Source organism: Centroberyx affinis, unplaced genomic scaffold (genome assembly GCF_046629955.1).
Source record: "Centroberyx affinis isolate AG114_WGS23_722 - 3 ecotype Tasmania unplaced genomic scaffold, CSIRO-AGI_Caff_v1 ptg003608l_1, whole genome shotgun sequence".
NCBI classification, from domain to species: Eukaryota; Metazoa; Chordata; class Actinopteri; order Beryciformes; family Berycidae; genus Centroberyx; species Centroberyx affinis.
In genome coordinates this window covers 49,526-65,881 of record NW_027281526.1, presented here as the reverse complement: position 1 = coordinate 65,881, position 16,356 = coordinate 49,526, and the positions used below count along the sequence as shown (strand labels likewise).

Sequence of the window (16,356 nt, the reverse complement as noted above, 5' to 3'; positions counted from 1 at the left end):
GGTGTCCCTCTTCCTCCAGTGATGCGGCCGGTCTCCTCTCCTCTTCCTCATTGGCTGACGCCCGTCCGTCTGCACCTTGTTCCCTGAAAAGAAGCTGGCGAGGCCTTGTTGTTCAACAGAGGTGACTGACAATAAGGGAAAGAGAGAGGGGTGTGAGAGAGGAAAACACTTATCCCTGTCGACCCGGCTGTCGGCTGGACCTGGCTTGCATCTGACAAGTGGAGCGTCATCAGCGGAAGCACCTGAGTCACCAGTTACTCTAAGGGGGTGCAGGGTGGGAGACCCTGTGTGTGTGCGTGTGTGTGTGTGTGTGTAGAGTCGAATGATCCGGATCCTTTGAGCATCTCCCTGGGGCAGGTTGCTAGGTGAGGGTGTTATGATGCCCACCCCAAATCCCTCACACACACACACACACAGCCCAGTTTGAAGAGGAGGGGGTTAATGATAGCAAATAAAGAAAAGTAAACAGCGGGTGGCTAACGAGTGCTAATTTAGCCCAGCGCTCCATTATGAATTAATGAAGAGATCCCTCAGATGCCACAGTAACAGAGGGGGGGTGTGGGGCGGGGGGCGGGGCGGGGCGGGGAGAGTCTTCTGGGACGATAGCGAGGGGCCCCTGTCACTCCGGTGATCATTTTAGGGCCCCGGGACGCTGATCATGTCGCCTGGAAACCGTTTCTCTCCTCCCTCTCCTCCCTTCTCTCCGCCTCCTCTTCTATCCTCTCCTCTTGTCAATACTGTACCCCATCCTTCACTTCCTCCCTCTCAGCCCGCCTCCCCTTGCCTCATCGATATCCTTCCATCCTAATCTGCTTTCCTCTTTTTCTTTGATCCATTACCCCTCTCTCCCATCTCTCCCCCTCAGATTGTTGAGCAATCTTGTTCTGTTATGCCTCGTTTCCAAGTGCCTCCCTCCTCTTCTCTCTATGGCTCCTTCCCTTCCCCTCACTTTCTCCTTTCTCTCGTCTTTCCATCCTCCCCTTCATCCGTGCTTTGTCTTTGCATCCATCCACTCTGAACCCTCTCACTCTCCCCCTGCCTCTCCTCCACTTTGTCCCCTCGCCTGTCACGGCCTGTCTGCGGTGATGCAGGGGTGAGATTGTAAAATGGCTCATCCAATTGTGGTCTGTCACATCAGGTACAAACCGGCGGGATCAGGCCTCATTCATTTCCACGCCACTCCATCATACAACGGCGCACACCTGCGTACACACACACACACACACACACACACACACCATAAATCTAAACCCCTTAAGCTGTACACTCCAAGATAAAATTAAAGGAAAGATGCTCAGATCAAAAAAAGAGCAAGTATCTGGGAGAGACAGATCAGAGCAAAGGAGGGGCGAACAAGAAAAAGCAATTAGGAGAGATGTAGCATCTTAGACAGTAGCTCCACATAACAGTGTAGCAATTAGTAATCAATTACCTCTCTGTAAGTAACACTGAGGGGGTGGCTCTATTCAACACACCCATTACAAATACTAAACCTGGGCCCCATAAATATGACAAGAGGCGATAATGATCGTGGAAAAGGAGCCGGATGACAAAGATGTGGAGGAGGTTGATGAGGAGGAGGACAGTGTTGGTGAGGGTGAAAAGAAAAGAAGGGATAGTGAGGACATTGAAAGCTTGTTCACCAGTATGACCCTAAGATGTAAAAATTAGGTTTTCCTGTTTAACATTAGTTGAGAGGGAGATTTTAAATTTAATAGGAAACAATGTCACTAAAACCTCCATGAAGGAACATCTCATATCACCTTTAAAGGGGAATGCCACCCATTTTAAGAATTCACATATGTTGTTTCTGTGCCCCAGGACAGCTCAGTCAATGTCTGTGAACTTGCACCACTCCGCTAGAAAGAGAGAAAACCCTTTAACTTGTGATGTCACTGGGATATAAAATCAGAGGCTGCTCCATAGACAATGAATGAATGGACAGTGACTTTATGGAGCCACAAGATGCTATGTTGCTTTGTCACACCAAAATGAAGTTTATATTCTAGCGTTGCTAACAGGTATGAACCAGATTTTATTTGGGTGCAAGAACTCACATAAAAATGTTATATGTCAATCATTCTACCTTCCTAAAAGTTGTTTCTCCTCATTGATGGTGAAATAATTTCACATCTGATTGGGAGTAACCGGACACATGTCAAACAATCATATACTTCAGATTACTCTGCCGAAGGAGACTTTATTTCCATACATCCTCTCCTGGACACAAACAGATCCCAGAAAACAGGATAGGTTACAGACGTCCAAACCTCTGGCTGTATGGTAAGTGTTTTTTTGTGTGTGTGTGTTTTAAAGGGTTCATAGGGTATAGGGTTTCATTTGTGATTCAGGGGCAAGAACTCCATAGACACTCAATCAACATTGTGCCAAGGCAGAGAACATTAAGATCTTTGTCTTTCTCTTTATCTCACCAAAAGACACAGAAAATCTATAACTAATCAGAAAGTAGTGTGATGACGGTGGGCCTGACTAAAGACACAGCTCTCCCTCAACAACGGACAATTACACAATCCTAAATACACAAACAGCATTGTCAGGTTACCAGGGTAATGTCCACACACACACACACACACACACACACACACACACACACACACTGAGCCGATCAATCGCATCACATAATGAGGCAGTGAGTTGAAATGTTATTATCACAACAGTGTTTTAAACTAAGTTTCTGAAAGCTATCCCTCTGGGGATAGCTTACAGGCTAAATACAGAGGGAGTCTCTCAGTGGATTTACCCTGCGATCCCCCTGCGGCTCTGCCTGGGCCCTTAGGGTTGACACAAAGTTGGTTTTGGCTCTGTTGCATGATCAGAGGTATCAGCGACAGCCTTGGGCAATGCCTCTCGGCCGAGCAGCAGCCCCAGGGCCTGTTCTTTGGTCAGCCACAGCACAGGAAAATCTGGAACGATGATTAGTATTATGGTTTGGTAACTGTAGCTCAACTTAATTTGTCCAAAATGGTTTCATAGCAAGTATTAAAAACAACATTAAACTGACAGGCACACGACATAGTAGTAGCAAGCAGCATAAGACAAATCATCATCATCAACAACATCATACCATCAAGACTGCCAAACATTCATGGCTTTCCTCCTATCTCTACCAATAGCTGGTGGTCTAAGGAGTACATAAAAGAAAAGAAAGTCTTGAACCTTTAGATGTGTTTAATTCTGCTAAAACCAATACATATAAGCTGCAAAAGTCTTCCACAAATCCTCAACCTTGACACAAATCCTTTAATTCTGGTGAAAGCAATGCATTTCAGCCGTAATAGCTTTCGCCAAGGTCCCTTTACAGCCAAAACAAAATTAAGAATTAATTCAACCAAATGAAAGGATCGTTCATTATTTGTTAAACAAGTGGAATAATTTCACTTTTGAGTTTACTAAATGATTCAAGCCCACTGACTTATGCTTTAACAAACTCTGTTTCACTCTTTCACCACTGCAGCGAACACGGATCAGCTGAGACTCACTGAGGTTGGGAATATGTACTGGAAGTATGGCTTTTAAATCCCATGCTGGGTTTAGTGTTATAACACCTCATAGCCCCTGATAGTCGGCAACGACAAAACGTAGCAACATATTAATTGAGTGAATGATTAAAATCTGGTATAAGCACTTCTGACAATACCTCTAACTGCGTCATAATCCCATTTTTATTGCGTTTCTTGGGGCCCGATAAGCTGGCGCCACGCTGCGTTGAAAGAACACGGCATATTTCCTAGCAGCGGCTCTGACTGGGGCCAGGCTATAACTGTCACACCCATACCTCTTCATCTACAGGTAGATAAGGTTAATTCACTGTCTAATGGGCTGGGGAGCTGATGAAGCATTTGATGTTAAAGGGTAATTGACTAGCCCCGAGTAGTGTTGTGTGTTTGCTTGTGTGTGTGTGTGTGTGTGTGAGAGAGAGAGAGAGAGCGAGAGAGAGAGAGAGAGAGAGAGAGAGAGAGAGGGAGATAAGGAGATACAGTTATGTGTGTGTGTGTGTGTGTGTGTGTGTGTGGTGGAGGGAGTCTCATTCTCAGAACTGTGGATGCGTCAACATACTGTCAGAAAAGATTATGGACATCATTAAAATATTCCCACTGTGAACTTAAAACAGTCCCACCCACCACTGGTCTGACTCAGAACCATGTGCTAAAGCTGTTTGTGGTCAGTTTGGAGTTCAACAGGTTGTCTGCCATGAGAACTTCAGACCGTTTGCTATGAAAGACTCAGTATCTATATATTGTGATACACATAATGAATAGTGACAAAATATGAAAAGTGTATTTCCCTCCCTCCTAAGGCATTGCAACAGCTGAATAAAGCTGTGTTTGATTCTGCTGTTGGTTTCTGTGGCCTTTAATGCACAGTAACTTTACTCAGAACTAATCATCGCTGGTTCCATCATAGCTCATTTGCACTATTTTATTCTGGTTTTTCTTCTCACAGAACAAACCAAAACAAAAAGTAACTTTTGACAGCATATGTACCCTTGATCACTCTACATTTCCCTGAGTTATCAATGCCTCATGCCATATACCACACGGGAAACTGAGGCCCGGACATGTGAATCAAAAAGTTCCCACTGACCCTAACTCCCTGATCAGCCGGTGTTTTGTTTGCAACAGGTTGTGTGGCGCTCCGCTGTAGCTGCTGTGACATTAAGCAGACAGGAGATTTACGTTACTCCTCAGGGCAGTCAGGACACCGGGAGAAAGGTTGTCATGGTAACAGACCCCTGCATGGCTGTCAGAATTGTTTAATTATTCAGGACCACCATCACCGTGCATCAGCAGGGAATCCACTGGAACCGCTGAAACCACTGTATGGCGGAATTAAAGATTATACTGTGTGGTGAGTGAATCCGGATAAACTCACCTTGAATGTAGTGAGCTGATGTCTGTTGAGCTATAAAGCTCTTGGCTGAACTAGGCAAACTGCTAAGACTAATACATGAAAGAGGAACATTCACTGACTTGCACATATTTAATTTCTATACACACACATGCCACTAATCCACTAATCTAAAGTGGGCATTCATCACTGGAGTAAACGCAGTAGTAATTCCTTATAATAATAATACAATAAGCCACAGTGCTCATATCACTTTTTGCTGTATATTGCTTGGGCCTCTGTTGCATATCGATTTGCCTGGGTGTTATGGATATAGATAGGAATAGATGGTAGATGTGCTCAGGTGTGGGCAAGGGCTAAGGCTTCCTCTCAATAGATGTTCATGTTTTGTCTCTAGTTTCTCTTTTCTCACACGTTCTCTTGTTGCCGTCTCGCTCCTCTTTTTCATCCAAACTCCCAGTCAGAAGAAAGGTCAGGAATAAGGGGAAAAGAACCCGGAAGGTGTGAAAAAGAAAGAAAAAAACATATGAAAAGATATATAGTAGCTACTGAAGGGCAACAATGTGGATTGTGTGTTGCTATACCCTTCTAAAAAAAACAATATGTACTGCTAAAGGCTACCGCCCACACTGCAGCACACACATTTCTACAGTGTCATATTTTTAGCCATGGCATTTCTCTAATTGTATTATCCACAGTTCAAAAGCCTGCGCATTACATAATTGAAACTCAACCATAAAGAAACTCTCACAGTATATCCACGTGACACAGAAACAGAATATTCAAAGGCTATTAAAAGAAGAAAGATACAAATGTCAGCCCATCTAAATGCTTTTGAAACATGTTGTGGGCTCGGCAGATCTCATGAGATTGTGTATTATACTTGCTGCCTATAGTCACAGCAGATCAGTGATGAATGTAAAAGCAGCTTTAATGTGTCCAGGTCGACCTGAAGTCTACTGTTCTGCAGAGAGAATCGATGGGGGGGGACAAAGAGAGAGAAGCGGTTGTAATCTCAGCACCGGCTTCCCCCTTATGGCAGATGCCCGGGTGAAGCTGCTGTCCTCATCTGCAGCGTCGCGCCGGTGAATCGTGTCACACCAATCTGTCAACTCTCGTTTCCAGAGCGGTGAGAAGTGGGTGGGAGCTCTCTGTCTTCTTGGTGGAAGAGAGACACTTAGGGACGAGCAAATCCACAGTCTGAGCCATATGGTCGACTGTAGTCTGTAATGACTGGGCCATATTTTTTTGGACCATGACGTTTTTTGTTTTTTTTATATTCTTTTCTTTTCAAGGGCCTCACAGACATGCACACACACCACACACACAGAAAAGATGGGTTCTGCACCAGTATATGAGCAGCAGTGTGAATCTATAAACCTTTTTGCGTCCGTTTACCTGCAGGGCGTACGTCTTCCTGTGTGTTTGTTTTAAGCCTCAACTGATGATAAATTGCCCCTTGTGGATAATGAACTCCTCTACTACTACATACTTAATTTCTTACTGGAAGCTTTTCCTTTAGCCCTATAACTTAAGCAATGTCCCTCATCCATAATTAACTTGTAGTGGATACCTCCCCTCCGCTCCATCATTTTATAATTGCCATCTTTACATCTTTGACTGAAGATGTTATCGGCGTCTCCAGAGGCTCATTAAAATGAAATATATCTGCTCAGTGACTTTATAATACGTCTCTGTCCACTTACCATGTTAGCTACTGATATTGTGAAATAAAATGTTAATTGTTTCAAGGCTACAGTTTGGTGGGGATCTTGTCGGCGTGCTAACAGCTGGCTTGGCTGGGGGAAAAAGGCAATGTTTATTTCATTTTTCTTGGGAGATTACACACTGTCTTACACAGACTCTTTGAAATCCCACCACTCTCTTTCGCCCTCTAATCATTTCAGAAGATTTTTACTGTACCGGTTTAATTTTCCAACCCATTTCATACCAGCATCTGACATATGAAAATGTTGAGATTTGTGTTAAAGCGAATTTCACAGTTGAAGGCAGGACTCCCTGAAAGATACTAGGCTGCCCCCAAGTGATGGGGTAGCATAACTGAAGCAAATGGCAAATATATGTGTACATAATTTCATCCATTAATCATTTGCATTAATCAAATTCAAGCGAGGGTATTCTCTACTAGCTCCTGACATCCACTTGCAAGTTTTAATCCATAACATTTATGCTACTGTAATACCAAAAATCTAATGAAGTAATAAGAAGCAAATGATGAAGTATGGTTTTATCACAAAGCATAAATGTTTATTGACTTGGCAACTTGGCAATAAGAAACATTGAGTTTTCATGATGAAAGAATTGACTTAAGAAATTCTTGCAAATGACTCAACTGACAAAAAAAGACACTTTTTCTCACAAACACAGTAAATACACACACTATCGACAAACAACCTGTTTGACATTTCCATTACATTTCCATATTGAGTTATGACATCAAACAACACCATATTTACAAAGCTCACTTCAAATTGAAAAGATTAAGAGCTCTCCGGTTGTGCATCTTCAAAACATCAAGTGAACGAAAGGCAATTTATGGAAACAGTTTTCTAATGTTCTTTTGCTCTTTTTACAACAGTAGAGTGGTTAAAAGGCAACAAGGTATTGTCCTCCAGAGGATCGCTCTCTACCTCACACAGTCAATCATGCACTCACACAGACATGCATACAATACACATGCACACACACACACATGCACACACACACATGCACACGCACACACACACACAATCACAGATAGGTACTTCTCATTGCTCAGTGGGGGAGCCCTGCTCACAACCAATCACCTTTTAAAAGTTTATATAAGTCTCAGTATAAAGCCTTATGCCCTACAGCTGGTATATGATCTGTATGTGTTTCCTGCTCACTACTGTAAAGTCAGGGTGCCACCTCCACAACAAACACCCTGTATTGTATCTTAACACTTCGTTTTGGCAATGACGCACACCAAAAGATCATGAATGAGGCAGATGAAAGGTAAACAAACATTCAATTCTGTTTGAGGAAAGAGAAAATAAAAAGAAGAAAAAAACAAAACTATCTGTGCTGCCCATGCGGCTAGCACTGGGGATACCATCATTGTGAAGAGACAAATATAAATATGTGACGAAAGATCCAGTAACTCCTTGTAGGAATCCATAAAAAGGTGCTTAAGTCTTTTGTTGCACAGCTGCACGATGATCAGAGGAGGTTTCCAGTTTAAGATTCAGTTGCTACACACATCGAAAATGCCAAGGGATGTGTGTGAGGAAGGGGGGATAGTTACAATATTGGAAAGAGAGAAATGAATTCTTTAATGGCATTTCTGGGTATTGGAAAGCTAGAAAAGCAGGTCGACCAAGACAGCCAGATATCTTTGAAATTCAAGTCACTGCAAAACTATAGTATGTCTACATAACCATTTAAAGCTTAACATGAATATGGCTTGTTATGAGTTAATTACTTAATATTTTGGCGTTTTAGAATAAATATTCTTGACAGCAAACACACTTAACCCACTGGCCCTGTATCGCTAAAGTCTCCACGTGTTCATTTTTGGTCTAATTTTCAGATGCATTGACATTTATTTTCATAATTTCCCTTTGACCTGAGCATATCTAATCTATCTTGTTTCATTTTCAGTTCTAATCGAACATGGTCTCATTTTCAGGTACATTGCCATTTGTTTTCATAATTTCCTTCTGGCCTCGGTGTATCTAATGCATTCTGTTCCATTTTCAGATTGAATCCAATTCATTCTCAGTTTTCATTTACTAAATAATAAATAATAAGCTCAGTAGGGTAGATGTAAAGGTTGTTTATGATATAGTGTTGTTTCTCTTTGTTGACCATGATAAATGTAATAAAGTTATTGCAATGCTCCGTACGATCACTTTGGCTGATAAGGCAAGTTGTGTGTTTAAAAGGAAAGTGCACTGACTCGACGGTCCTCCCCAAGGCATACTTACACATACACACACATACAAACAAAATCACAAAAATACTCACCCCGCTCATAATAAAATACCCCCTCTCCACTTCAAATCGGTAAACATCTTTGCCATTGTTAATAAATTAAAAGTTCAGCAGTTCACATTCATCAGCTGGTTGTATGTGTATGTGTATCTGTGTGCAAGTGTGTTTTGGGTAGTTAAGTTGTGTAGTTCACATTGGTCACTGAAGTCCCGTGGCTGTTCTGAGCAGCTCCAGGTCTTTGCGTGTTTGGGCTCCAGCTGGCGGACAGCCGTAAGCCTCCAAACCCAAGGCCAAGTAGCGCTCTTGCAGCCCCAGGACCTCATCCCCCTGCCCGGCCTGGAGGAAGACCCACGGAGGGGGCGAGGAACCACCCTGGAACCCCCAGAGTGCCAGACTCTCTAAGGTGAGAGAGGGAGCGATAACAGTGTAAGAGAAAAAGATAATTCATTCTGACCTACAGTAATTAAACCACAAAGAGAGAGAGAGAGAGAGAGTGAGAGGAGAGAGAGAGAGAGAGAGAGAGAGAGAGAGAGAGAGAGAGAGAGAGAGAGAGAGAGAGAGAGAGAGAGAGAGAGAGAGAGAGAGAGAGAGAGAGAGAGAGAGGAGAGAGGGAGGGTGGGAGAGAGAGAGGCAGAGCGAGAGAGATACCATCATTGTGAAGAGACAAATATAAATATGTGACGAAAGATCCAGTAACTCCTTGTAGGAATCCATAAAAGGTGCTTAAGTCTTTTGTTGCACAGCCGCACGATGATCAGAGGAGGTTTTCCAGTTTAAGATTCAGTTGCTACACACATCAAAAATGCCAAGGGATGTAAGAGAGAGCAAGAGAGAGAGAGAGAGAGAGAGAGAGGGAGAGAGATTTTTGGAGAGTGACACTAACCTTTTCTGTGCAGGTCAGCAGGCTTAGCCATACCAAAGGGGACCAGATATGGCGCTACACCAACCAGGCCTTCTGGCTGACCTCGTGTTGCCATGAGCATGATTGACCTATCCAGGTGACAAATTCAATCAATTAAGCAACAATGTGCAAAACTCTGCTATCCTGTGATGTTGTATAGCCACTAAAATCCCAAAAGCTGATATGATGAAAAAACGAAATAATTGGTCTTTTCCCTGGCTTCACCTCTTTGGTATTCCAGCTTTTAGATACTGTTCCATCTTGGCGTCCATCTTGGCAAAGGAGGTTTTCTTAGTGACTTTCCCAGAGCAGGAATCCACAGAGACCAGGAAATACCCAGGCTGGGAGAAGGCCATGTTCACCTCATTCACCTGGCAGATGACATGGAAACACAGACAGACAGGTGAAAGCATGTAATGTATGTGTCCTAAAGATATCAGGCTTAATGCAAAGCCATTAACTCTGCAAATACAGATCCACAAGGTCCAGTCATAGGAGAGGAAAAGATTAGGAGGTTAGGTGTTATTGTTTTTCTTGAGCCCTGTGGTACTCACAGTGATAAAGGAGCTGTTGTCTCCACTCTGCTGTTCCTTGGTGCTGAGGGACTTGATTTGTGTCTGGAGGTAGGAGGTCCACGGCTCACTGGAGATCACCAGCTGAGACACAAACACACAGGTGGACAAACACCACTTTAGAAATAGCCAGTGTTTACACTGATCAACAGCGGTAGCTTTCCTCATGCTGCGTTATCAGCCGAACACTTTCAAATTTAATGAAACGACCAGCTTAATATAGCAATGCACAAACCTGTTTGGCACCGCAGCCTTTGCAGGGCTGCGAGTTGAGAGCTGGCATAGGGACCGCTGCTGAGGGGGTCTTGGCGTACTTGGGGTAGGCCTTGGCTGTACAATTACACGTCTGTCTGGAGGACGTTGTGGCCATAACCTTCACTCTCTCACAGCCTTTCACTGAGCAGTAGCTCTGGCCATCACGACCGTGTCTGGCCCGAAGGTAGAGCCATAATAAGCTGGATGAGATGGGAGGAACCGAGGAAGGTCAGGAAGGAGGCAGAGAAACATGGCAGAGAGATTAATACACAGAAAGAAAGAGGGTAGCCAAAGAGCGACAAAAGAGGAAAGAAGGACGGAAATTTATGGAAAGAAAGCCTTATGCCCGTTTCACACCGGACTGGTGACCCAGGAAATACACACCTCGACCCTCAGTGTGAAAGGGTCGATCCCGCAAATCAGGGTCAAGAGCCGGGTCAAACTCTGCTCTGCTTGCTGTGACATTTCAGTGCTCAACCCGTGTCACGCTGTGTCAGGAGTATCATGTTGTCCGCCATGTTGAACACAGTATGTAAACATGTCTGTTTTTGCAAGGCATACTGTAATATTCCTAGGTCATGTGTGTGTGTGAAAGGGGTAAAAAAGACTAAGAGGATGGGACAGAGGGAAAGAGGGGAAAACCAGACAGGTGGACTCCAACTCGTTCTGTTCTCTCACCCGACGCTGCGGTCGAAGAAGTACTTCCTCTCCATCGGTCTCTTCTCCAGCTCTGCCAGGGACGGCACAGTACCGTAGTCCGTGATGTCGTCGAAGCTGTTGCTCTGACGATCGTTGATGTCGGCCATGATCTGAAACGTGGTGTCTGATGGGTAACAGAGTCCAACCAGCACCCAGTCACCTCTGAGAGAAGAGAGAGAGAGAGAGAGAGAGAGAGAGAGAGAGAGAGAGAGAGAGAGAGAGAGAGAGAGAGAGAGAGAGAGAGAGAGAGAGAGAGAGAGAGAGAGAGAGAGAGGAGAGAGAGAGAGAGAGAGAGAGAGAGAGAGAGAGAGACAGAGAGAGTAAGACAGAGGTAAGCCTTTTTTATTTAACTAGCAACTATTCAAATCAGCTGTCATTTTCATTTGCTGTGAGATTACCTAAGAGCATGAAATGGAAGCTGAAAGCAAATGCATAAGGCAACAGTGCACGTGCACAGCCAACACACAAACACACACACACACACACACACACACACACACAGAGGAAGGGGACAGAAGAAAATAGAGGAAAGACAAATGCATCACACAGCGTTCCCTCCATGACTTTCCATAACTGGTTGGCACATTAACAAACCAGGAAGGAATACAGTTTTCAGGTTATGGAAATGTTGTTTTTCAGCTCAGGAAGAGTTCTAATGGGGTAAAGAGTCAGTTTTCCACTACAGCTTGGATTGCTGTGGAAAAGTGGCCATATAATGTATAAAACAGTGGAAAACCATCTAACCACCATCTAATGCAATGAGGGTGTGAGGCAAATTGTAAAATACATTCCAGTATATTCCTGTAAAGTGAATCATTTGTAAATATTCCCTGACTTCCCCAGAGAATTGACCAAATTCCCTGATCTACCCAGTCTGGAATACCCCTTCAAAATTCCATGATATTCCAGAAATTCCACGACTACAGCACCGTTTCTGTCTACTCACTTGTTGAAGTTGATGAGGGAGAGGACGACCTCTCTGGGTGCCGGTCCGTTCCAGTGCAGCGTGTAGCTCTTGCTCATCATCAGGATGGGCTGGTACTGCTGCGACAGCGCCCCCTGGCTGTTGATGCCCCTCAGCACCAGAGGAGCGTCGGGGTATTCGTCTCTGCTGATGGACAGACTGAGGCTGGGAGCTCCCTGGGTCTGGATGTACACCTGGAGGAGAAGGGGGTGAGGTGAGTACGGCAGGATTACGTGGAGGAGGAGGGGTGCATGAGATAGGGAACATGGGAAAAACAGGTGGAGGAGAGAGAGGTGGACGAGAGAGAGTGGGATGAGAGGAAGGTGACGAGGGAGGTGTGCATGAAGGTGACATGAGGATGACAGGGTGACAAGGAAGAAGAGTAATGCAAGAGTAGACAGGTTAAATTAATACATTTTATATAAAAAGGTAAACAACAAAAAATCCTGTACAATGAATCTATCAGAGTCTGATCACTGGGTTCACGCTGGGTGTCCGCAAGTTTCACTACATTCAATGTAAGACCTGTTTAATGCAGTTAGAATGAATAGAATAAAATATAAGACCAATTTCATGATTGAAAAAGCATGAAAATGAAATCCACTGTACACGTATTAGAATACAGGTCTGACCTGAATTTGCTCTTGATGACCATGACGTTGTAGCAGGTAGTGAAATTATTCACCATAATTATTCACTATAAATTGGGGAAAGTGAATTTAACTGTATTCAAGACCTTTTAAAACCTTGAATTTAGAAAATATATAGTTAGGAATTTAAGAGGTTTTAAAATTAGGCTGACTTCTTATTGGAAAAGCAGTACATCAGTTTTTAAGAAAGGAGAGACTCCATGCACACTGCATACTCTCCTTTCCATTTAGCTCTACTCTTCTCCCTTTGCATCTGCAAAGAAGGTGTGCAAATATCCTGACTGCAAGACTTCTAAAAGTGAATTTAAAACTTAAAATGCTATACGTAAGTATTCAATACCTTGAATTTAGATAATTGGACACATTTTAAGACTTCTTCAGGACGTGCAGACACCCTGTCATGCCGATCCCCCGGCCGTACCTGAGAGTAGCGGCCGCTGCAGATCACTCCGTTCCACTGGGAACCATTGGCACAGCCAGGATGTTGGATCAGGTAGTTGTCTGCTCTGCCGACGTAGGTGTCTCTGTAGCCCGTCACCGACCCATCCACGTCATGGAAGATTGAGTTCTTATCACCATCCAGGTCGTTCTCCTCAAACCACTGGCCCGGGCGACCAAAGAACGCCCTCAGACCCACCTGAGGATGGCATTTGCAAGGTTAGTTGTGAAGCCCATCATGCAACTTTTATCATGCTTTATCAGTCCAGTATATTATTTCTTTGTTTAACAGGAAAGTGCCACCTCTGGTAAATGTTTGTTTGGGCATGTTGCCTCCAACACTATTGCTAGTTTCCCACTGATTATCTTATGGCAAGATAACCTTGCTATTACATTAGTTCCAACCATGATAAGCTATCTCCTTCTAGCCACATTCAGCCCGTTATTTCAATTTATGACACAAGATTTAAAAAGCACTGGAATGAGGCAAAGCAGTGCTCTGATGAGTGGCTTTTCACAGAGGAGCTTCATTCACTGAGAATGTAAACACCTCACTAACCAGCGAAAACACAGAAAACCATGCTGTTACTTCTACCATCACTAGAGGGCACCGGTGCTTTACAATGGGTTCCTTCAGCTAGAGACTCTGCATGGGGTCTCCTTTTTCCTTCTCCTCTCTTAACCACTGTTTCCAATAAGTGCCAACTCAGTAACTCTTGTTGAGCGAGCTGTGATCCAGGCCAAGGGGAGGGGGGGTGAAGAACAAATAGGAGCAAACCGCCAAAGCAAGCAGTGGTCGAGCTTATTCTTAACGGCACTGATTCTGAGGAGAAGGGAGGAAGCGCAAGCGAGTAAGAGACGGAGAAAGAGGAGGAGAGGAGAAGAAAAAGAGACCTGACCAAAATACAAGATTGAAAACAAGACCATATGAGCCACATGGGATTATTTATCATAAAATATCACATGAATTCAAGACATATGGTGAAACAAACCAAGTTAGGAATGACTTTGAAAAATGAGAGTAGGAAATAAGAAAAACTAGGGTCATATTTTACTTGAAATGTTGTTCATCAGCCATTATAAGCACATTATGAGCATATTACAATCAAAACATGATATAAAATGCTATAATATGCACAATGTCCAAAACCCTAGGGGCCGACTGCTTTCTGTACGGCTAGCCACAATCTCATAACAGCAATACCAGATTCAGTTTTCTTATGTATTTATAATATTAGACATTTCCAACACATTTAATTGAATAATGTGCTTATGATGCCTCACAATGCACTTCAAGTCTTAGGGAATCTCGGTTTATATACTAACAGTGGAGTGAAAGTTGAGCTGGGATAAGTTGTTGCGTGGGGTGAGCTGCCAGGTGTTCTTCAGGTTGAATCCCACTGCGCTGGTAAAACGCTCTGCCGTGGGGACGAATCCACGGAACGTACTGCGAGTCAACCGCACCGGACCGTCGTAGATCTGGAAACCTCGGATTGGGAACGTCCTGGAGGGGAGAAGGAGAGGGATGAATCCATGATTAGAAAAGACATTCGACATTGTAGTTATAGAAATGTCAGACATGATATGAACAAGGATGGATTCCAAGGCACTAAAATATTCAAAGAACCATCTGAATATCATACCTGAATATCAGTTAATCCGTAAAGACAAAAAGGCTTACTGTATTCATGCCTATTCTTTCACCAACAGTGTGTTATACAAATGACAATAATGGTGAAATCCACACATTAGAAAACCAAAACTTCACTTCAAGAGATGGACAGATGGACAGAAGTTAATACGACTGATGCTCATGGATATTTTAATTATATCTACACTCCATGCTGGAGGAAAATGTTCCAGTATGTCACACTCCATTTATTTTTCCTGATGAGGTTTTCGTGGGAGTTTTTCCTTGTCCTCAGCTGAAGTGTCTAAAGTTGTCGTTTTCATTTATTGTTTTCATAATGTGGACGTTGTGATGTGAGCTACACAAATAAACATGACTTGACACTCTTATGTAATAACTAATTAATGAGAACTTCTTGGACTTGCACTTCAATTAAAGAATCATATTTTCTAATCCATTTTAGTGGAATCATTTTCTCTCTAGGAACAGTGAAGTAACCACGATGACGACAAACAGACAGAGCAAGAAGTCACGGTGCGGTCAAGAACCTGTAAAATGGTTGTAAAGCTGTACACAGTGGTGACAGTGGGCACAAACAGACAAGGGCCATTGTTGTTGAAACTAGAGCAGGCAGCAATTTGCCAGCCCATTGTTTACGTTCCTCTTCTCTTGTGTAACAGTCTCCAGAGAGAGAGCGAGAGGATGAGAGACAGACAGAGAGAGGGGGAGAGTGAGAGAGAGAGAGAGAGAGAGAGCGAGAGACCGAGACAGAGAGAGAGCGAGAGAGAGAGGATGAGAGAGAGCGAGAGAGAGAGAGGATGAGAGAGAGAGAGGATGAGAGAGAGAGAGGATGAGAGAGAGAGAGGATGAGAGAGCGCGAGAGAGAGACAGAGAGAGAGCGAGAAAGAGAGCGAGAGAGAGACAGTGAGAGAGACAGTGAGAGACAGCGAGAGAGAGAGCGAGAGAGACAGTGAGAGACAGCGAGAGAGAGAGCGAGAGAGACAGAGAGAGAGAGAGCGAGAGAGACAGAGAGCGAGAGAGAGAGAGAGGCAGCTCACTAAGGAAGCCCTGAGGGGACATGAAGCTCAAAACTCCACTCTGATTAGGAAGGTCCACTCAGCACTACATGGCATCACATAGAGGGTATAAATAAATATAAATTGCCTGGTAATGGAAGTCCATTTTCAGGCACTGTCAGTGTGCTACTATTAGTGTGAGACTGACTAACTGTAAATGTGTATTTCAGGCTGATGGTGTGTTCAACCTGCTTTTGGCCCTGTATAACTCCTTATGTAGTTTACGTATCAGTGAGAGCACTGTAAGTGAGGCCTTCATTTTGATACTGAATTAACAAGATGTTCCCTTAACAAGCTGAATAAAAACACAAGAAGTTGGAAATAATA

The 16,356-nt window shown here is 43.7% G+C and overlaps 1 protein-coding gene across 1 annotated transcript in view; it reads right to left on the bottom strand.

Moving 5' to 3' along the window:
• Nucleotides 1-7,150: 7,150 nt before the first annotated feature.
• cemip2 (cell migration inducing hyaluronidase 2) overlaps nucleotides 7,151-16,356 on the bottom strand; it is a 35,884-nt gene continuing 26,678 nt past the window's right edge. Inside the window, exons 16-24 of the mRNA XM_071540324.1 lie at nucleotides 14,650-14,827; nucleotides 13,307-13,522; nucleotides 12,218-12,429; nucleotides 11,251-11,433; nucleotides 10,553-10,772; nucleotides 10,300-10,401; nucleotides 9,971-10,116; nucleotides 9,728-9,834; nucleotides 7,151-9,242 (exon numbers count right to left, since the gene is read on the bottom strand). Of these exons, the coding sequence (XP_071396425.1) occupies nucleotides 9,043-9,242; nucleotides 9,728-9,834; nucleotides 9,971-10,116; nucleotides 10,300-10,401; nucleotides 10,553-10,772; nucleotides 11,251-11,433; nucleotides 12,218-12,429; nucleotides 13,307-13,522; nucleotides 14,650-14,827 (1,564 nt within the window). The 3' untranslated portion in view covers nucleotides 7,151-9,042. The remainder of the gene's footprint in view (nucleotides 9,243-9,727; nucleotides 9,835-9,970; nucleotides 10,117-10,299; nucleotides 10,402-10,552; nucleotides 10,773-11,250; nucleotides 11,434-12,217; nucleotides 12,430-13,306; nucleotides 13,523-14,649; nucleotides 14,828-16,356) is intronic.